This window comes from Toxorhynchites rutilus, chromosome 2 (genome assembly GCF_029784135.1).
Source record: "Toxorhynchites rutilus septentrionalis strain SRP chromosome 2, ASM2978413v1, whole genome shotgun sequence".
Taxonomy (NCBI): Eukaryota; Metazoa; Arthropoda; class Insecta; order Diptera; family Culicidae; genus Toxorhynchites; species Toxorhynchites rutilus.
The window spans coordinates 275,728,658-275,752,146 of NC_073745.1; the positions used below are offsets into that span (position 1 = coordinate 275,728,658).

Here is a 23,489-nt window from a genome sequence, read left to right on the forward strand (position 1 = left end):
CGTAACATTTTTATGTATAAATTATCGCAATTTACATGCTCTGCTAACTTTTCTCTATTTAGAAACATGTCAAGAACATGTCAAACGTGAGAATTTGCACAAAAAAATGCTACGAGCAAAACATTATTTTTTTCAGGAGTCTTCATACAAAAATGACTTATATTCCAAAAATTATAAAAGATAAAAAGTTGATGTCTTCAACAAAAGTTTATATTTTAACAAGATTGAAAACATTGTTGAATACATTATATCGCTATCTTGACTTTAAACAAAATTAGGATAAGTTGTATTTTTTTCAAAGAAAACACGAAAAAGTTGTTGTTCGAAAAACTTTTTCCCTGTAAAAGTGCCCATCTTCCGATGTAATGACGACTTGTTGGAAATTGTAAGGGCTATTCATATATATATTTTTGGGAATATCATAGTTTTCAAGTTATTATTTTATGTAAAAAATTAAGAAAAAAAATTTGATTTTTCCAAAAAGTAGTCTAATTATTTTTTAAATTTTTTAAATGACCCATGTCTGTACACCCACAACGTTTCACTGCTATCTGAGATGGTGCTGCCAACGGCCAGTCGAGTTGGCATGAAAATCGTCTATACTAGATTGAACAGTAGAACCAACATGTCAAGACGGATAAAACTTGGTACCTGGAGTGGATTCAACACCTCAGGATGAAAATTAATAATCATCCGAATAAAATGAAAATCAAACACTAAAGCCATCATCGTTCACCTATTCAACATCAACGACTAGCAATCTATTTCATCCTCGGCGACCAAACCAGTTTCTCCGGTAGCCAAATAAAACATATTTGTCAGGTGAAAAAATCATGTCTATTTATTATAGAAATTTTCACTGTAATAAATGATCCTACAAATTATATTCAATAAATATTCCACGCCACTAACATGATTTATACATTTCATTGAACAATATTCTAAAATAGGAAAACGGTCACTTCCCACAATCCGTTTTGCCTGCCAAGATCGGGTCGATGAAATGTCAACAATCGACCTCAAATGCTGCCACCTTGCAATCGATTTATCGACCTTTCATATGCATTCATCGAACAACTTGACGCCACTTTTTTACCAACATATGCAAGGCGTCGACCTGCATGTAACACTGCTTCCAACACTGATCGTCTCTTGTTTGTATTGGTTTGTTATGAAACATGAAAAGGAAAAACATTGATCGATTTTAATCATTTTATTCAAAAAAACACAAAATGCATATAAAATATAAACAAGATATATAATGCAATCGGTGCATTCGGGTTGTCTGGATTGACGATTCGAATCCAGCTCCTTTTTCTCCTTGACACACATATGTGGCTGAGGAGGTTCATCAATGTGCGTGAAGCACGGGATCTCCGATGGGGAAAATTGCTCGAAATACTATCGATGGCCAGGTCCTGCTGCTGTTACTGATGATGCTGTTCCCCGGAATAGCACCCTGGACTTAAAGGATACTGCTGCGGGAAAGCTGATGCTGTTGGCTGGTGTGACAGAAGTGGAAATAAGCAATGTGGTGATGAGGGAAATCATCTTTCTCACTCGCCGATTGATTGAGTCGGATGTATTCATAGCTGAAACAAAATAAAATGATTAGTAAGTGAAAAGCAGAAATGAATTCCCTACTCACCAGTTGTATGATCCGGATAAAAATGCGAACTATTAAAATATCATGCGATTACGTTCGCTTACCTCGCCTATTTTTATTCTACTATACAACGGAATCAGTGCATTCGGGTTCCTCCGGGTGGTAATTCAGCTGAGCAAGTTGATAAATACCTCCTTGTCGTTGAGTTTTCGTGTCTGAAGAGGATTTTGAATGTGCGCGAAGCACGGAACCTCTAATAGGGAAAGTTCTTCGCAATACCATACCATGGTCAAATTCTGCTGCTGCTGCTGTTGATGCTGTCCCCCGGCATCGCCAACAGGGGTTATAGGTTACTGCTGCAGGAAAACGGATGTTGTTGGCTGCTGTGATAGAAGTGGAAATCCGCACTGATGGGAGAAATCATCTTTCTCACTTACCGATTGATGGAAGCAAACGAGTCGAATGTATTCATAGCTGATAAGATAAAATAATTAATAATTAAAAAGCCGAAATATATTTCATACTCACCAGTTGTATGATCCATTTGTTTTTGTTTGAGATGACAGTTTAGCGGAGTGGAAAAAGAACCACCAGTGATGCCATTTGGTTTGTTTAATTATTCAGTATTTTCGACTAACGAACTATCCGCGTTGACGATATTGGGTAATAGGCATGACAGTATGGATTTGCAGAAGGAATCAATACACTTTTAAAATGAAAATTATGAATGAACATGATTTTTCCTTAATCAAATTAGTACTCTATGTAAGTGAAAATCACCATTGCCTGCAAGTGGTGAGAAAACGTCATAAAAAATATGTTTTGAGATAATTTTATATTATAATGACAAGTTTTTTTGAGAATATCTGAACGTCTATAGAAAATAATTCAAATTAGGGTCATGACAACGTACTTTAAGTAGAAAAAATTATGCCAAGAAAAAAATTTCATACAAATTTTAGCAAATATAAACTGATTCGGGCCGACTAATATGATAGAGAATAGTTTGCCTCATACAAACTAATGCCGTATCCAGATGTCGATACCTAATCGTCGTTATCGTGAATAGGTAACAGCGTTACGGTCGTTGTTAGGTCGATGTTTTTTTCGTCGATTTGATTGTGGGTTGTCCAAGAACGTTACTTCTATACTCGCGTCGGAGTCTCAGACCGAAAGTGTTAAAAAAGTAACACACGTCTCCTTCGTACCAACACATGCGTTATGCTAAACGATGACGAACGTCGAATAACGAAGCTAGAGATAATCGCAAAGTCGTAGTGTTGATATTTTATGAGAAATGAAAAAACTATTGATTTCTCGGGTTCAGAGAACTATGCGCGAGTATAGGAGTGTTAAGAGAGATACAAAGAACTCTACGACCTCTCATAAATGCCCCGATAATTCAAGAAATGTATTAATAGCGAAAGTAAGTCATAGGATACCACCCAGGCGGTATAACTGCCCATTATTTAACATGAATTTATTTTGTATCTAAGAGAGTTTAAATGCATAACAGAATTTAATTAACATCATGGAACTTGTTTTCGCGCTCAATCCGCACAATTTATCATCCGCTCGCTTCAGTTTTTTTACTAAAATGTTGTGAAATGCTAAAAAATCATTCCACTGTTCCCATCAATTATGGACCTGAAGACTATCAAGTATGTACTGACGATCGGATCCTTATCACCACGTTCCCATTTTCTTTGAAAATACATCAAGAACCATGATCACGAATTCTTCGTAAAACTGATCAGATTTATCCAGGACAAAAAACGCTGTATATATGGGGGTTTTCGTAGCCTAATTGGTTACGTGTCAGCTACTAAGCGATCAATCATGAGCTCCTAATCACATCCCTCACCTCAGTTTGGCACCTTCCTTCACTAACAACTATCCCTTCCTTGATAATCGCTGGGGAAGCACGCTATGGAGGCGACCCTGCTGGCCTTCGGGCGGTGAATATCATATTAACATTCATTCCCTTCCCCAAGCTCAAGCTGGGTTTGTCGTAGAGTTGCGCCAGAGCGTGGTTCTTCCTCCTTTTCGATACTCGGTTTTCGAGAACATCAAGTGCTTGTGAATCCTGTTCGAGCATCGTCCATGCTTCGTGCCCATAGAGAACAACCGGTCGAATCAGGGATTTGTACATGGTACATTTCGTACGGGGTCAGAGTTTTTTTTAACCTTAAGGCATCACTTCCATTCTCTATGCGCCTTGGAGTTTCACGGCTGTTGTTGCCAGTTGTTATCAACGAGCCAACGTAGACAAATTCAGTCGTATACTCGTATAGTCCACTACCGTCGCATGTGTTCTTTCGATTATGTCCATGTCGTCGACGAAGCAGATAAACTGACTAAAATTGTTGAAAATCGTACCCCGCATGTTAAAGCCGCTCTCCGCATAACACCTTCCAGCGCCACGTTAAAAAGCAGACAGAAGAGTTCATTGTTTTGTCGAAGTCTCCCTGTGAGTCTCAAAGGATTCCAACAGATCGTCTGAGATACGCATTCATCGTTGTCTGTATCAATCATGTCGAGGAAAGTCGTGTTCGTCCATGATTTTCCATAGCTTTCGTCGGTCGATTGTATTTGTTACCGCTATCACCTTTCGGATCATGGGAATCAGTGCTTTTGATTTGGAGATTGAAACGACACAACTTTATTCTCTGTCGAGTATATTATAACAATATTCGGTGTAATGGATGTCATATATTTGACTTTCTAATGTAGACTAAGGCCGATTTGCGTATTCACATCGGTTTTATATCGTAAAGCGGAAGGATGAATAGGTAATAAAAGAGAAAACTGGCCGTTTGGCCCGTCCAGAAACTAGCCGTTGCGTGAACATATTATATGCGGCTTTGAAGTCGACAAAAATGTGGTGCAGCTTCTGTTTGCTCACCTAATGAGATTTGATGTGATTGATGATGTCTGATGTTATTGACGACTGACAGTTTAGAACGCAGTTTGACTATCACCAGGTAGTGGTCAAAATCGATGTCAGCGCCACGATAGATTCTATCGTCGAGGATATCGGAGAAGTGCTGACCATCGATCGAAGCGTGATCGGTTTGTGTTATCGCTTGTTGAGGTTATCTCCAGATGTTTCTATGATCATCACGTCAGTAATGATAATGCCAGTTAACAGGAAATTAAATTTGTATCTGTTGAACTCAAAACGACTACCCTGAATGTAATAATTTTGAATATTACGACATTTCATCGAGAAAAAAACCGTATAGCACAGCTTCGTAGAATTCGAAGACTTTCGTTGATCTATCAGATTTCCATAGGTCTTGCAACTCTGCTTGAAAATATTCTAACATGTCTGTGATATGCGGATAGGAAATATCTGTTTGTTTTTTAAATATATTTGTTCCAGTTTTGTAATTTACACTTTCCTCGTAAAATTATTCTACTACTTTCACACTTGTTGTTCCATATTTCTTTACTTGTAACGTAATAATATATTTTTGTTTGTTTTACTCTTGCAGTGGATACTTGTAATAAGTATAAAACTAAATCGATTATTGTATATGTATACGATTTATTTTTCATTTACTTCGCTAATATTATTAACCAACATGTTGTGTTCTGTTACCCGAAGACGTAAACATAAATTCTGTTTCTTATCTGTTAGTGTTCTGTTTGTTATCAAATCTTACATCTAGTACACAGTAAACATTTCTGTATGTTTTTTTGTTGTTGTTGGTTTATCCTTTGTAATAATTCCTATATCCAAATAACTTCATATATATTGTACGTTTTCATGTATTATATAGGCTAGTAAACGTAAAACTCGTGTACCACTTTTAGACTTTTTTTGATCTCTGACCATGTCGTGTCATTTTCCTAGGTATACCATAACTATAAAGATATTTACACGCTTTGAATATTTTGATTTTGTTGACAACATTTCACTACAAATTAAGACGTATGTACACACTTATGACAAAATAATAACAGAGAGGTTCTGATTACCGAAATTTCATTACGAGAGAATAGAACACAAATTCAGATGAACTGTTCACAAATTATTTTGTGTATAGCTTTTTCTTATCGTTCCCAATAAGGTATGAAAATTTACCTTTTTGGTATTTGTTATGCTTTTCAACAAATATAAGTTATTATCATTCTATAAATAAGGCATAAGGGAATAGTTCTACATTGAAATGTTTGTATTAATTTTGCTCTGTTGGTTACGAATATTCCGCAGGTGCGGTTTTGTATTTGGATGTGGCCACAGCAGCGTGCGAAAACGTATCTCTACGGCCTAATTGATACAGCGTGCGCGATTGCGTGTCCGGGAGAATAATCGTATCATGTTCAGAAATAAACGTTGGTTAGAATATACATAATAAATTGATAGATAGAGAGAAAGTGTGGTTGAACTAGGGGTCGGAATTAAAACTCTTGCAAAAACTTTTATGAAACCGTTCGGATCGTTCCATTTCCCTTGGTATAATCTCATTTGGTTCGAACATATTTCTAGATTGGGAAAAAACTAAATATACAACAAAAAAACAATTTAACCGATTTAACCTAAATAAAAATCACGTCCAAATAATCGAAGCTGTCGCTCACCATTTGCCTGGTACAATAGGCGCCGTTTGTCTAGTCCCCAACGAGGTAATCAAAACACAATATTAACAAATATTACGGTATCGAGAGTGGTTTATCCTGCTGAAGTAGTAAGCCTATGTTCAGCACTTAATGTAATATTTAAATAACCACTTTGTGGGATCGAAGGGCACAACAAATGGGACAACAAACAGTTAACATAAAGCCAGATAGTGATATACAATTGAAAAAGCCACATAGATTTTTCTCTTGATTAAATAACAATCGTTCATGCTATGTTTGCAGTACAGCATTTCTATGTGAAGTCTGCCAAAACAAAATCTTGCATGACCTTCTACGATTTGAATGAAACCTTCAACAGAGCTTACATTGATTTACAAGAAAAATTTAATTGTAGTGGATTGGTATCTGAGAAAAGATTGTAGAGAATCGACTTTTTGTTGGACATTCATTCATTCAAATTGGAGAGGCATGGGTTGAGGCATTTACTCATTCGACAGAGAATTGCTCAGTTATCAAACATATGCTATTGAACGCTAAGGTTTGATTCAGTTAGAATCCGGAATCACTGTTCATTTTATAGCAGTGGTTGGAGTAGACATATCTGAAATCTTTTGACAGCAAATTGTTAGAAAAACCTGTTTCTTTCGATGGTAAAAAATGCACGTTGATCCGTTTTGTTTTGAAAATGTTATGCAAGATGGAAGCCGAGAAAAGAATTGACTGATTTCAGGTACTAAAATCGTGAAAAAGCTGAAGGTGGCTAAATCGATCGTGTATGATGCGCTGAAACGTTTTCGTGAACGTACAACTGTTGTTCGGATGGAGCAGAGGACGTGTATTAGTGGAACTTACAATCGGAAGCTGAGATTGAAGATATGAAGAAAAACTAACACAAACCAGGGACTCTCGGACATCGACATCGCTAAGAAACACAGCTCCAACCAAAGTACCATGCGGAGAAGCCGTATGCGAGAGGGTATGCGGTTTAGTAACACTGTTATCGAAAAGCTACCAACCTTACAGCACAGCAGTAAAGAGAAAAAAAAGACTGTCAGATTTTTTTTGCAAGCAAGCTAATAAAATTACCTTCCATGAGAAATTTATCAAACTCGATTATCTGTCTTATTTTTATTTTTTTAATGCAAACGTTAAGCCAAAAAATCAAGCAGCAGTTCATCGTTCACGGCGGAGGTGGGCGCGAGTAAGGGAAGCCGTCGCTCAACCGTTTTCGATATGACTAATAACATCCGGTTCTTGATTGATACCGACTCGGATGTTTCGGTTCTACCTGCTACCAGAAGAGATAAGACTAAACCACCGATCACGTTCCTACTGCGCGCTGCAAATAGTACGAACATCCCGACTTTCGACACACGTTTCTTGGATCTTGAAATCCGCAGAAAATTTTCGTGGAATTTTCTCATCGCAGACGTTAGTACCATCATAATTGGAGTAGATTTTCTGTTTTTTTTTAGTATAATGGCAGATCTCAAGCACCGTAACATCATCGTTGGAACAACGAAGTTAAAAACCACAGGCGGGATGGCGAAAACGTCCCTTCACGATGTTACAACAATCAACTATGATCATCTATTTCGGCCTTTGATTGAAGAAATTCAGATCATAACACGCCCATCCATGTTACGCACAGATGTTGGTCATGACATTACGCATCATATTGTTTCTAAAGGACCCCCGGCTGCTTGTAAAGCACGCAGGATGGTGACAGATAAGTAATTCCAAATGATTATGGATTTCGGCATTTGTCTTTCCCCCAGTAGTTCATGGACAGCCCGTTACATTGTGTACCCAAGAAATCTGGACAAATACGCTTCTTCGGTGATTATCGCAAGTTGTATCACGTGACGGTCCCAGATCGTTATCCTGTTCCACAAGTCCACGATCTACTAAACTCATTCCACGGTAAGTCAATATTCAGTATTATTAACCTTACCAAAGAAGATATACCAAAAACTGCCGTTACAACATCATTTGGAATGTTTGAATTCTCCAGGATGCAGTTTGGCCTGTGTAATGCATGTCAAACGTTCCAAAGATTTATGCATAGGCTATTTGGTGATCTAGATTTTATTGTCGTTTTTTAATGGTATATGCCTAGTATTGTCTTCCATCGAAGAGTGTGCGAAAAGTGTTCGATCGACTTAACTCAAACGTCATGGTAATAAACAAGAAGGTAACAAGGTAACATGAAGAATGATTTCAGGAAAATTCAGTGGACCCACAATAGAAGCGTTTGAGTTTCGGGTAACACCTCTGGATCTACTCGGGGATACTTCAAACATCGCAGCCGGAGCAGTGCTACACCAGATAATCAAAGAGACTGTGCAGCCGCTAGGCTTCTATTCGTTTCATTCTTTCATTAAGTCGACGGAATTATTCTACGTTTCGACGGGAGCTGACACCCATGAAAATGGCTGTCAGATATTTCAGACACTATTTACAATATTTACCGATCATAGTCCTTTAACGCATGCCATGACTTCGAAATCTGCTTATCGTCTACCCCACGAAGGTGTGTTGCAGTACATTTTTCCATTTACCACCGATATGAAACACATTAGTGCGAGGAACGACGTTGCTGCCGATACGTTGTCTAGAGTTGATTCCATCGGTTCTCCATCTCCGATTGATTATTAAACCATTGCACTGGACCAAGATACCGATGCAGAGCTGTTGAGGTTACTCGCATCGATTAGTTCTTCGTTAAACAAGTTACTTTGCAGCCGTATTCGAAACCCCTTGCTGTGATGTCTATGTAAGAGGTTTCGCACGTCCATATATTCTAGAGCCGCATAGTTGCTAATCTTGAAACATTTCCATAACATTGCCCATCCTGGCATACGAGCAACTCTTATGTTCTATCAAGTAGATTTGTATAGCCAAAAATCAACGAAGACGTCGCCGAGTTCGTGAGGAATTGTACAGTATGCCAGAAATCAAATGTTCAGCGTCACATAACTGCACCACCATATCCACATTGATTTAGTGGGCCCATTACCACCATCTAACGGTTACGTTTATCTTCATACCATTGTAGATCGATTTACCAGATAGCCAGTAGCAATTCTACTGGAGGATACGACGGCGTACAACATAGCAATGGCACTTTACTCTCAAAGGATCTCGCGGCCGCCAATTCGAATCGGAATAATTCAGCGAATTGACATCTATACTAGGAACAAATCATACTCGAACAATCGCGTATTACCTACCTATAAAGCAAATAGAATAGTCGAACACTTTAGCCATAAGCTGACGGAAGCAGTCATGAAATGATCCTTTAGTCTTTCTTCGATTCTGCTGGGTTTGAGAACCACATTCAAAAAGGACTTAAACTGCTCTCCAGCTGGACATGTTGTTGAGAACATGAGAATCCCTAACGACCGTACGAACTCAAACACCGCTGAGCTCACTGATGGCAGCTAAAGGCTGGTTTAGAGCCCCCGTGAACGTGAACATGAACAGGTCAGTACGATCATTTCACGACGAACTACATTGCGAACAAACAACTCAGAAAATCGTGGCGAACAAAATGTTTTTGTTCACGTACTATTTCATATGAAAAGTTCGCCAGTAAACATGAAATTAATAAACATCGAGTTTCAATAAAGTAATTCGTATAAAATATTCAGTTGTTCGCGGATTAACCTGAAGCAACGAAGTTTTTCAACCCGTGCAGAGATCCGATTGAATGAAATTGCATCCATATCGAAATTTTCAATGAAAACTCTAGAACTGCTAAACATATCCTTTTACAGTTCACGGTGAAATAATTTTCAGAATGCCTTGGGATCAGTCTTCAGAAAACAAACGCAGCGCTGCGCTTGAGTTGAATTTTCATCAGCGCGCGCTCAAAGAACACTCGTATTCTCTCTTGGTGCGAAGCGCACAAAATTCATAAGCACGACAGCGCAAAATGTACCCGGCGCAGAACTCAGATACTAAACATTTCTTCTCACTTGTGTGATGCGCGTCTCATTCTATACACACACACACACACACACAAACACACACACACACACACACACACACACACATACATATAAATTCAAATTCTAGCACCCGCTTTGTCTCCGTTCGTTCTAAGCAAAGCATAAAAACAACAGCGCGTCCCCAATTGAACCGTATAGGCTTGTGTGAAGTAAAATACCTCAACAGAGAGAGCAATCCAGATTCAAGCGCGCAGCACGGCTCGTAAGGGCATCCGCACCAATACGTTACTATTCAAGACTTCTAGTCTCGAGTTTTAGCCGTTGCCAATCTATTAACTCGTCGATTTGCGCACCCCTCGTTGCTATCGCGGTTGCTATAGTATCACTTCTTTTTCGCACCGCAGGTTGTTAAATACGATTGCTATTACTAGAAGAAATGACAAGTGTCAGTTGATTCTCTTTTCGTCACGTTCATTTTTTGGTAGATAAATGTAATATATATATATACACTTCCGAAATAATACTTCAGAGCAAAATCACAAAAAAACGGACACAAGACGAATGAAACCCACAACAGATGTTTGACATTTGTTGAAAATAGCAACACTTGGCTCGGTTGCTATCGCGTTGCCAAATTTGCTAACTCACTATTCACCGAGAGGCAGATTACTATTTCCCACACCTGAACCGCAACCACCAGTGGGGTGCTGCGTTATGGTGAGGGTTGTCAAAATGTCTGTAACAACGCATTGGTGCGTTGTTTTTTTTAATGTTCTACGTATGTTTTTTTTTCAATGAAACACACACTGGACCAAATCACCCCACAGACGGTCCAAATCACCTCGCATCAAATTTTAATGTTCAAAAATCATCTCTTTTATTTTATGATATATTTGGTAGATTGAAGCTTTATATAATGATTAAACATTATTTATTGAGAGAAAACAAGTGTAGCTCAGTATACAATGTGACATTTTTTATTTAGACCGTATTGGTTTGGAAATAGTAGGCGATTTGTTTAGATGGTTCAAATTCCCCCCTTTTCCCCTACTCGTCACAAACAAGACAACGGACAAAGGTTTGCCAAGTTTGGCAAGATGCCACTACAGTCGAGAGGTGATTTAGTGCTACCGTAACAATCGGATCGATTACATTGATAAAGGCCTCAATCCTCCCGTTTGTCTCCAACTCCCCCGGTCGGAAAAAAAGAACAATTGTCAGGCGGAAATTGAAGAAGGGTGTCGATGTGGCTCTGGATGCTGTAGACATGAAGATATCGTGGAATTAAATGGTCGCTGAGATTGACCAACAGAGAGTCCAAACTTTGGTGGAGGGTATCCGAAGAAAAGTACGAAAATTCATCCAAACTGTAACTGACTTTTTATCTGCAGTTTGATATAAAAAACGATACAATTGGTTTTATGATTCCGGATTCTAAATGAATGAAGTTTTAACCTAATAATAGCAATTTCCATTAACACAAATGGTATTATACATATTCGCCAGTATTGCACAAAGGATCCATCGCTTCGAGTTAGAGACAGAGAGAATGAATCATGAATTGATGATAAGCTACACAAACACATCAAGAACTTTAATATACCCTAACATAGTACACATCACCGCCTGCATTATGACATACCGGAAAACTATGGTTTCAGAAACTCACGTATATACCTTCGACATGGCAGCGTACTTCGTGGTACGGTACCATAAAATAAGCCTAAACAAATTAAAATCACCGTTTCTATAAAATTAACATCTGCGAATACACATACGTACACTAAAACAAAGCCGAAGATGCAGACTCTTCCTAGAAATTAGTTTGGTTCCTCCGAGCGTCCCAGGCAACCGTTTCATTACTTCCCCCGGCTGCGCCGTTGTCGGAGACCAACGCGGCCGCGGGTTCTCCCTCCACGTGGGTTTCACAAATGCCGCCAGCCTTTGTACGGAGGTTCGGTTCCGTACCGTGACCGGCGACATCGGATTGCTGTTATAGCCAGGGTGGTCGATTCATCGAATTCATGGCATCGTAGGGTTTATGCATCCCGAGGGCCGGATGGTACGCTCCCGGTTGTCCATAGGCTCCTGGGGGAGCGTGCGCCGTAGGCGCCCCCAGACCAAGACTTTGATTCAGCATCATCTGGGCGCGAAGTTCCTCCTGTCGGATGTACTGCTGGTGCAGTGGATCCAGTTGGTTCATGAATTGATAAGGCGATGGGCGAGACGAGGGGTGGGAGAGGAACTGGTGATATGCGGAGGCTGCCGTTGGTGGCTGCTGGTGGACAGCTGCAGCGGCTGCTGCTGCTGCTGCCGCGGCCACCGCGGCTGACGCTGTGGATGCCGTGGGATTCACCGCTTTATCCGATCCATCACCCGCCGCCGCCGTCGCCGCTCCTGTGGAAGTGGGTCCTCCTCTGTGACTAGATGCAAGGTAGGGGGAGTAGGGGTTGGGATTGTTGCGGAACTCATCCAGGTAGGGGGAGTTCTCACCGTATAGACTCGAAGGTAAACCGAGGCCGGTTGGCCCGGGGCCGAAGTTGAACGCACTGCCCGGAACAACGGCGCTTTTCAACGATATTGCCGATGGCTCCGCGTTGCCGCCACCGGCGGCAATGGATGCAACATTTCCAGATGTATTAGGTACTGCGTGCGACTGATTGCCAGACGAGGCGGATGTTTGGTTCGTTTTCATGCCAGCATACGTTTGGAAGCCCTGATTAGCGGTATTCGGTCGCGTTTGTGGCTGTTGTTGCTGGTGATGCTGCTGCTGCTGCTGGATGGCTTGCTGTTGAAGCATTTCTTGGGTTTCCTTTTTCCTTCGGCCACGTTTTGGTTTCGCTGGTTCTGGGGCAGCAGCCACCGGAGCCACCGGATTTGGTATAGAAGGTATATTCAAGGGGACCTTCTGCGCTTGGCCCAACATATCGTTTCTTTGGTGATAGTTTGCACCGTAGGAAGCTTGCTGATCTCTCGCCGCCGCACTATAAGCCATCGTAGTGGCCATGGTCGTATTGAACATCTGCTGTAACGTTGAGGTTGACGACGCGGCCGAGCCGCCAACCGTGGAAGACGTCGCCGACGGAAGATTCGAGAGATTTTTTCCGAACATGTGCGCCGTCGGGGGCATGTTCTTGTCATAGAATCCTGTCGGAGCCGAACTGGTGCCCAGTAAACGATCGTCCTGTTGATACAGGGATGATAACGATGTCAAGCTTCTCAGCGTTGGGTCCATCAGGGAGGAGGAGGAAGACTGTGAAGCGCTGAATGACTTGTAACCGGTACTGAGATCTATATTTCCTTGCTGATGTTGCTGGTGTTGTTGTGGTTGCTGTTGTTGTTGCTGATGCTGCTGTTGTTGGGGATGATGATGCTGCTGCTGTTGAACGTTCGAACTCGCCTGCTGGTCGTATCGTTGCAGAGTGTTATCTTGCGCTCGAATATTGTTCGCGGCAAGCAACTCATTCGGGTTTGTTTTTGGTTGTGGCTGTTGATGTAGATTATACGGATTTGAACCGCTCATGTCATGAGCTTTGGTGGTGTTCGTTTGCAACTGTTCATACCCGGTGTAACCCATTTTAGCCGATTCTTGTTGCGACTGGGCTGTAATTCCACTCCCGACAGAGCCGGGAAAACCACGCGGAAAGGTCATCGTGGCCGCCCTGTTGAACATATCGAATGCCTTACTTTTACTGATCGAGATATCCATTGCATTTCCGTAGTTCATCGCTCCAATCAGTTCAATCATCTGCTGTTGTTTGGAAAGTTCCTTCCCTTTGGCATCATTTTCCGCCCCTTTGTTACCCATATTCATGGGAATCTCCTGCTGCTGCTGTTGTTGTTGCTGCTGCTGCTGCTGGGAAACAGTCTTGCTGCTGTTCGCACTGCTTTCCGGGTTACCACTAGTATAGCCTAAATTGATCAGGTCAGGTACTTTGGATGAGTTTTTGCCGAGGTCTTGGCTCAAATGAGCGTGAGTATGGGTTTGTCCAGAGGGGTCATAAGCTTGGCGACCATAGTTAGATGTGTAGGGATTATTGCTGAGTAGGTTACTCAAATGACTGTTGTGTTGTTGATGTTGCTGCAGCTGGTGCTGTTGTTGTTGTTGTTGTTGTTGTTGTTGTTGTTGTTGTTGTTGTTGCTGTTGCTGTTGCATGGTTGATTGGCCCTGGCTCGACTGACTGTGAGCGGGTGTGAGGTTGTTTAGTTCTGTCGATTGCAACTGTTGCGATTGTTGTTGCTGGCATGATGCGGGCTGCTGCTGTTGTTGCTGTTGTTGTTGCTGTTGTTGTTGCTGCGGTTGCTGCGGCTGTTGTTGATGATGGTGTTGTTGCTGCGAATGTTGGTTATGCAATTGGGGTTGCATGTGTTGAATGTTGTGATGAGCAGGCTGTGGCTTCAGTTGCTGAGTTTGAGATTGGGGCGGTTGTTGAAGATGGTGCATGTGGGCTGGGGTGGGTATGTTCGCATTCAACCCGATTGGGTTCTCCGTAGGGGACGAGAACTGATTGTAGCTTGGTTGTTGGTTCCAAATTGTGGGGGTATTGAGTTGAGTAGAGAGTTGAGGCTGCTGTGGCTGCGAAGCCGGTTGCAATTGTTGAGGGGATGGTTGCTGCAATTGTTGTTGAGGCGATGGCTGCAGTTGTTGTTGTGGGGATTGCTGCAAATGTTGTGGAGAAGGCTGCAGTTGTTGCGGCGGTTGCTGTAATTGTTGTGAAGGTTGCTGCTGCATGGATATTTGGCCGCCGGTGTTCGAAGCTTGTTGTTGTTGTTGTTGATGTTGGGGCGAAGCTTGCGATGCTTGCTGTTGCGAATGATTATTCACTGGTGATTCCGGCAGTGTGACTCCCGCCGCAGCTGCTGCTTGTTGTGGAGTGATAATAGGGGGAGCCAACTTCAGGCTATTGTTAGTAGCGCTCTGTGATATTGTTGGATGGTTGGCTTGAGGAGGTTTTGGTGACATCGGTTGGAAAGGCGATAGTTGGCCTTGGGAATACGGTGAGTTTGGATCTTGCTGTGAATACGGAGAGCTGTGATTCGATTGAGAGAACGGTGAATTTGGACTCTGATGAATGGGAGTATTTGGTTTCGATGAATGCTGTTGCTGGGGTTGATTGAGTTTCTGCGCCTGCGGGAGTTGATTCTGTGGCTGATGTTGAGGTGTTTGATAAGGCGAAGTAGGCGATGGGTTGAAAGGCGAATGACCACTAACTGACTGGGCCGGAGATTGTTGTACTGACGGTTGTGGTGCTAGTGAACTGCTGTTATACGGAGACAGCGGTCCGGACGAGGCCGGAGATGGAATTGGTTGTTGCTGATTGAAGTTCTGTTGATAGGGTGAGTTGGGTTGCTGCTGGTAAGGCGACGACTGCGGGTTATGATAAGGTGAATTCGGGTTTGTACTGGGGCTCATTGACGAGTTATATTCGGACTCTTGAGAGGCGGGTTGTTTGTACTGATCGTATCCTTTAAACGCGTCCGTAGTGCTGGTACTAGCGGTGTTATTTCCGCTATACGACGAATAGTTCCCGTATAGATTAGCTCCACTCACGTTAGAATTTGCAGTGTACAGATGCTGCGAGTATTGAGGATACGGTGAGGGAAGGTCTCTCGGGCTACAGCTCTTTTCAGGACTACTTTTTGTCGTCGTATCCTGATAGAACCCAACCTTAATAGCTCCATTCAATGGGTATGTATTCTTCTGTGTTTCATCCAACTTCGGAGAGGTCATAATAGGCGAAGCTCCCATCGGGCTCGGATAGGGAGCCGGATAAACCCCGATTCTCTCATCGATACCAATACGGGGACTGTCAGGGTCTTGGCTGAACGAAGACCTCTCCGAGACGGTACTCCCCGTGCTGGCTTTCCTCTGTCTCGGAGCCATCAACGAAGGATAGCTTGGGCTTTCCAAACTTGGAACAATCGGAACGTTAAGACCTGTTGTGTCCGACGGTGAAGTATTCTCGCTGCTCTTGGCAGTCTCATATGGGGAACCTTTACTCGCCTCCTCACTTTCCTCCGCCTTCTTAGGCTTCTTCGGAGCCCCGAATGCCTTGAACCACGCACTCAAATTCGGAGTGGCCGAGGGTTTATCCGATTTGGCAGCTTTTGCTGCTGTCTTCTCTGGCGAATCCACCACCACCTTCCCAGCGTCGGCTAGGACAGCTTTGACCGTCTTTATATCTTCATTGATCAACATTTTATCCCCATCATCCTCCCTGGAAGAACTGAGCGACTGATGTTCGCTTTCTTTCTCCTTCAAATCGGGCTTCGCTTCGATCCGATCCACGCCGCCGCTCTCCTCTTCTTTCTTCTCGTCGGCGAAATTGTGCTGCTGGCACAAACCAAATCCTTCGGTGTGCAGTACCGTTCCCAGGCTGAGCTTTGGTTTCGACTCGTCCGTTTTCACTATCAGAGAGTTTTTAACCTCCTTCAGTTTGTTTGGTCCACCACCCAGGGGGAACAGTTCCTCCGGTTTGTTGAGATTCTGAATAGAATTGAGCAAATTTCCTTTAGATTTGCCCGGTTGAAGTCGATCGATGGTTCTGTGAACGGTTTCCCGCTTTCGTGACCCCAGCTGGCTTAGTTTTTCCTTGAGGCTTTTTCGCTTGGATTCTTTTGGTTCTTTCTTCTGCGAATGGGGTGGAATTATTGGTGGTGGACCAAGAGGGGCTCGTTCAATCGGCATTGGTGTGGGCAGGTTAACTGGGGGCGCGGGAGTTGCAGGTAGCACGGTTGGTTGTGGTTGTGAAAGCGGTGGTTTTACTAAAACACCCGGTACCGAAGCGTGGTTGTTGTTATTTATGGGCTCCTGCTGCACTGATTCAACCCCATGTGTTTGGTCCCTTGAATTTTTCAGCTTGATCGATTCTTTAGACGCGGGTTGAACCGGATGGTGGAAACCTTTCGGAGAATTTGGTACCACCGTCGGAATGGGCGTTGGAATCGGTAACAGTGGTGGGGATTCTGCCTGCTGGGTGGATGGGATAATTGGCTTCTCCGTTTCCTCTGGAAGCTGGGCAAGAGTGATGGGTTTACGGAAATCGGCTGCATCAATCTTTGCCGTGACCGCATCCAAATCATCCATGATATAACGAGATGGGGAGTTACTAGCGGAGCTGTATTCTGAAAAACGAGGAGTGTTTTCCAACCATTTGTTTATATCCTTCAGCGTTTGCTCGGTTTCCAATTCCAGGGCTTCCATGTTGGCTCCGGATGCTTTGGGTTGTTTATTTGCCGTGCTCGGATTTGGTTTTGTATGTTTGCTTTGGGTAGTAGTTTTACTTGCTTTATGGTTAGCTTTCTTTGCCGTCTCCACTTTATTTTTATGAGGTTGCGTGGGTTTCTCTACGGATGATGGTAAGCATGGCGAAGGTATCGGTGTGGAAGCTTTCGGAGTCTCTGGAAGCTCTGGAAGAGAATCGTCTACAAAATCATATTCGTCGCTAGGGTTTCCTTTTTTCTCCACCTCACGTTTCTCCGCCTTCTCATCTTTGTAAGAGAGTCGAGATTTCTCCAAGGGTTCCGCCCAACTGGATAGTTCCGCTGGTGCTGGCGATTCGCTACGAATCTCAGCGGGTCGATCAGTCGATTTCTTTTTATTCTTCCCCATTTCCTTCGGCTTTAAGTGATTCTCTTTCTCCTCCTTTATTTTCTGCTTGGTGGAAGGAATTGAGGCACTTGGATTGGTATTTTGAGGTTGGATCCCTTTTGACTTTTTCCGAATATTCTCTTGAGGTTTGCTTTTCTGTCTCGCCGGTTTGTCATTCACGATAGTTGGCATAACTGGTAGCTTCGCATTCGCTTGATTCCGCCGTCGTTCCTTGATGAGATCATACTTGTCTTTTATTTCAGGTGTAATCGGTCGGGTCGGAATTAGCTTGGTCGCATTCCGATCATCATCAAATTCCATCGAATGCTCCGACAATGAATCGTACCCATCTTTTATCGAAGGGAGAGGACTTGGAGATCTTGAGAAGCTCCTGGACAAACTTCTGTCCCTTGGAAGCGTCGTATATTTGGAAAAATCCTTTGGTTGTTTCTTTGAGGCACTTTTGATTTCCTTCTCAGCCAGCTTCTGGCATTTGTCTTTCACAGTTTCTTCCGGAATTTCTTCATTGCTCGATGAAATCACCGAGGAAGCTTCAAAGCTATCAGCAGCTTTGGTTTTTCTGGTTTTCTCATTTCGCCCTTTTGATTTTCCCTTCTTCGATTTATCCTCGTGTTTGCTTTTACCCCTGGGCTTCCCCGTTTTCTGGTTCATCTTTTTGTCCTTCTTACCCCTTTTCGACGTTTCACAATTCGTATACTCCGCTAGACTATCATCCGAATCGTGCCTTTTATTGTCTTGTTGCACTCGGATCTCATCGATATCCGCAAAATTACTGAGATCAGTTTCTTTGTTTTCGTCCTCATCGATAGGCACATCTGTGAATTTCTCGGCTTCACTCTGCTCCTCAGGATGCGCCACTCGATGTTTCTTCCTCCGTTTAGCTTTTACCGGAGAGGGTGACATGGAACTCAACGATGTGTCGATATATTTAGATGATTTTTTCCTGCCCTTGCCACTGTGTTCAGCAACAACCGGACGTTCCTCCTTTTTGTCCCGTTTACCATGCTTTTGTTTTAACGTTGATTCTTCTGTACCCTTCTCCGCCTTCTTTATCGATGGAGGCGAAAACGAACTTTGGCAACTTGAAGCCGGAGATGGCGATCTTGATCGGATCGGACATTCCCTCTCAATTGTCTCCCTGGCATCGCTCTTGGAATTCTTCTTTTGTCCTTTCTTTTCTTTCACCTTCAGCTTGTTTTCATGTTTCTTTGTTCTATGTTTCTTATTGCTCTCCTCCAGTATTGGGGTCGAGGAACCACGGTCTTCACCAGAATGCTTTTTGTGGCCCACAGATATATCACCTTCTTCTGCATCGTCTGCATTCTCACTCTCTCCCTCATCATCCGTCTGATTCCGTTTTGTTCGTTTGCTTTTACTCACGCCCACTTTTTCTTTCTCTTTCCGCTTCCGCTTTACACCTTTAGCATACGAGATTTGATTCGCTTCAGTGCTGTTCTTTGATTCCGATTCACTATGTTTGGTTTTCTTGGTACCACTACCACGATATGATGACTTTTTCCCTGAACTGTCGTCACTAATTTCACTTTTCGACCTATTAGAATCTTTATAACTATCTTCTTTCCTGCTTTCACTTTTAGCATCACTTGAACTGTTGTGCTTACTATTACCGCCACCACCACTGTTATTGCCACCCTTCTTGCCGCTTTTATGTTCCTTCACAGACTTGCCGTTGCTCAAACTGCCGTTCGAATCGACGGCGGCTTTGTCGCTGGTACCGGTGACGGTGGCGGCGGTGGCGAAGGGTCTCTCCTTGAAGATTGGGTACTCCAGCGTCGGTTCGTCGTCCGACGTGTTCGAATCGAAATACTTCTTCGTCGCCTTCTCGAACGCCAGCTGGAGGTTGTTTACCATTTCGGTGTACTCTAAAATAGATGGCAGAGAAAATGAAGAAGAAATTAGTATTTAGCACTGGCTGTACTAGAAGATGATATTCCCAGATCCTCACATCATCAATGTGCAATATTCATGAAGGCTTCTAACGGCTCAGTACTTCTTGCTGCTAAACTCCACTTTATTGTCGTTTCGCAGAACTTTGCAAGAACGAAATGGATTCTGATGTTAACGACGGAAACCCATTCATACAGAATGCGTTTTTCTCAAATTACAGTTTCCCTGCTAAACGGAATATTGACAGAAAACTATTCTGGCACTTGCAAAGTTTGGTGTAGCTTTCCTGTATCGTTTATTCAGTATCTTGCGAAGGACTGATATCTCTAGTGGTAAACAATTTGCTTAGATGGTATTATACCTTTCACTAGTCAGCACAAATCTGATTATACAGAGTGTTCTGTAGCTGACACACTTTTTTCCAGGAGATGATAGAAAATCATATTTGATGAACAAAAATCCTTCTCGAATGTGGTCAATCCTCAACTATGACAAACTTATTGAACTTTTTTTGAGTATATTTTTCGCTTTGAACGAACTTGTTGCTTTCATTCGGAAGATGAGACAAATTCGCATAGAACTCAATTGTAAAGCATTCAAAATAACGGAGTTTAACTTTTATGTGGATGGGCCATTGGGCTAGGGATCGAATTCTCCACGGAGAAAACAGAGATGGTGGTTTTTTCTAGGAAGCATAAACCAGCAAAACCAAACCTTCAACTTTTGGGTAAACCGATCACTCATGCTATGTCATTCAAGTATCTTGGGGTCTGGTTCGACTCCAAATGCACTTGGGGGGCCCATATTAGGTATCTGAGTAAAAAATGCCAACAAAGAATAAACTTTCTCCGTACAATTACCGGCACATGGTGGGGAGCCCACCCCGAAGATCTTATAATGTTGTATCGAACAACTATTCTCTCAGTGATGGAGTATGGCAGTTTCTGTTTTCAATCAGCTGCCAAAACACACCTCATTAAACTCGAGCGAATTCAGTATCTTTGTCTCCGTATTGCGTTGGGATGTTTGCCCTCAACGCATACCATGAGTCTCGAGGTTTTGGCAGGCGTACTCCCACTAAAAGATCGCTTCAATTTATTATCTCTTCGGTTCCTCATCCGGTGTAAGGTTATGAACCCATTGGTGATCGGAAATTTTGAGCAACTGATCGAGCTAAATTTTCACTCTGGATTCATGAGTTCATATCATGAATTCATCTCCATGCAGGTTGTTCCTTCTTCGTATATTCCCAACCGTGTTTGTTTTCCTGACTACATCAATTCCTCTGTACATTTTGATCTGTTCATGAAGGAGAAAATCCATGGAATTCCAGATTATCTTCTATCGGGGATCGTTCCTACGATCTTTAATGCAAAGTATGGGCGTATCAATTGCGATAATATGTACTTTACTGATGGGTCCTCTATGAATGAGTCCACAGGATTTGGAGTGTTCAACGTATTTTTTAGCACCTCCCACAGTCTTCAGAATCCTTGCTCAGTGTATATTGCTGAATTGGCAGCAATACACTGGGCACTGGACAGCGTCGCCTCACGACCTGTTGAACACTATTACATTGTAACGGATAGTCTTAGCTCTGTCGAAGCTATCCGTTCAGTGAGGCCGGAAAAGCACTCGCCGTATTTCCTTGAGAGAATACGAGAAGTTTTGAGTGCTTTAACCAGACGCTGTTATGTCATTACCTTTGTCTGGGTCCCTTCTCATTGCTCAATTCCGGGTAATGAGAGGGCTGACTCATTAGCAAAGGTAGGTGCGATTGAAGGCGATATTTATCAGCGTCAAATCGCCTTCAATGAATTTTACTCTTTAGTCCGTAAAAATACCATCGCTAATTGGCAACGCAAATGGAACGAAGATGAATTGGGCCGGTGGCTCCACTCAATTATCCCTAAGGTTAGCTTCAAACCATGGTTCAAACGTCTGGACTTGAGTCGAGACTTTATTCGCACCTTCTCCCGAATCATGTCCAACGTTAGACGCGCTACTCTTTCGTATTAATCTTGCCGACAGCAATCTTTGTGTTTGTGGCCACGGTTACCACGACATCGAGCACGTTGTTTGGTCGTGCGAGTTGTATCTTGTCGCCAGATCGAATTTAGAAAACTCCCTCAGGGCTAGAGGAAGACAGCCCAATGTGCCGGTGAGAGATGTGTTGGCTCGGTTAGACCTTGATTACATGTCCCAAATCTATATTTTCCTTAAAGCTATCGATGTTCGTGTGTGATTATCCTTATATCCTTATATCCTTTGCGTGCAATTGGTCCCCTTGCTACAAACAGTAGAATAAGTTGAAATGTAAATAAACAATAGATATACGAATAGATTTAAGAATTGAGTGTGTGAGATTATCATTATTGTAACAATTTCCTTATATCCCATCCTTTTCCTGAACAAATATGTCACCCTACTAAACTCGAGTAGACCGCGAGTAATCGGTTTTCTACCTTACTTACCTTAGATTTAGAAAATTTTTATGTATAGTAATAAAAATATAATTAAGAATTCGGCTCCTTTAAACTTATGTAACTGAGCCTGTAAAAATAAACGAATTTAATAAAAAAAAAACTTTTATGTTTTTTCTTCTAAAATGATACTTGTGTTTTGAGTTTTTTTTTATTTTTTCCTAAAAATGCATGATAAACTTGAATGTTCCTATCAACCAAATAAAACCAAAAAAAATATCCATCCGCTCTAAAGTTCGTTCTATGACATCTTTTTGTTTTCTCAGATATGATCCTCTACTATCATCTTCACAAATATTTCAGGTAAGCTACAACACGCTGTATATTCAAGAGAAAATGCGATTACATTCAATACTAATGTTTAACCATTTGCTGGTGATTTTGGACTGAGAACGCAAAATTTAGTACATATTCCATAGATGGACTCTTTTGTTTCCGTTTGATATGGGTTAATGCTGATTAGATAAAAAGCTATATCCTCATTGTTACTCTAATGAAAACGTGTTTGGTATACCGCCGCTTCAACACTTCATGTTTAGAAGAGTTACTGTGAATGAATTGTTTATTTGCGACCAGAAGATTAGGTTCTCTATACTCAATATAATGAGGCATTGAACTCTCAAATCTACAAGGGTGTTTGCCTATGCCTATGAATTTTGCTTACGAAAATGTAGAAAAAAAAAACATAAAATTGAGTATGAAAGATTTAGAATCGAAACTAATGATGAGGAAGTTTGGATGATGAAGCACTTTGGCATTGTGTTATCACTTTTTCTTTGTTCCAGAGAAGCTGCCTCTTACGGTTGGCCATCATGTATATGTAACAATGACGAAAACCTATGAAATCATCACCTAATTTTTCATGTCTTTCAGGAAGTGTGCCAAATCTTAAAACAGAGCACGGTTTTATTGAAAAGAAATCGAAAATGCAGCGTTTTTAATTTTTCGAGTACATTCTATTTTTTACGCTGTTTTTTTACGTGGTTTTTTACGAGGTTTTTTTCACGCGGATTTTCCAATTAAGGCGGTCACTGTTGCAGGATCGCACGGAGCACTTCATTTTTAATTTTATGTTACGATTTCTATGCTCATGATTTTCTATTGCTGGCTACAAAAAGATAACCGCATAACACAGGTGTTGTGCTCGCTAGAAAGGAGTCGTGTACAAATTACGTAACGCGAGAAGGGGAGAAGGGGGGTCGAGGTTGCCTTACTTACTGTGTATTAGAGATAGGAAAATGCGTTACGTAATTTGTGCCCGACGCCAAAGGTAGAACAGAACAGCATCGTTTTTCATGTCGTCTGGATGAGAGTGCTTCTGTATTCTGTGTTCTGTACGG

At 42.0% G+C, this 23,489-nt stretch overlaps 1 protein-coding gene and 1 long non-coding RNA gene across 5 annotated transcripts in view; both read right to left on the bottom strand.

Moving 5' to 3' along the window:
- Positions 1–1,137: 1,137 nt before the first annotated feature.
- Positions 1,138–2,388, bottom strand: LOC129770529 (uncharacterized). The gene is made up of 3 exons (XR_008742133.1): positions 2,135–2,388; positions 1,649–2,080; positions 1,138–1,592 (listed from the first exon to the last, which is right to left on the bottom strand). It is a non-coding gene; the product is annotated as an uncharacterized LOC129770529 (long non-coding RNA).
- Positions 2,389–4,964: 2,576 nt separating this feature from the next.
- Positions 4,965–23,489, bottom strand: part of LOC129764197 (uncharacterized) — a 34,790-nt gene continuing 16,265 nt past the window's right edge. For all 4 annotated transcript variants that reach the window (XM_055763050.1, XM_055763052.1, XM_055763049.1 and 1 more), the window contains one exon: positions 4,965–19,641. In XM_055763050.1, coding sequence (XP_055619025.1) covers positions 12,140–19,641 — 7,502 coding nt within the window. In that variant the 3' untranslated portion in view covers positions 4,965–12,139. The remainder of the gene's footprint in view (positions 19,642–23,489) is intronic.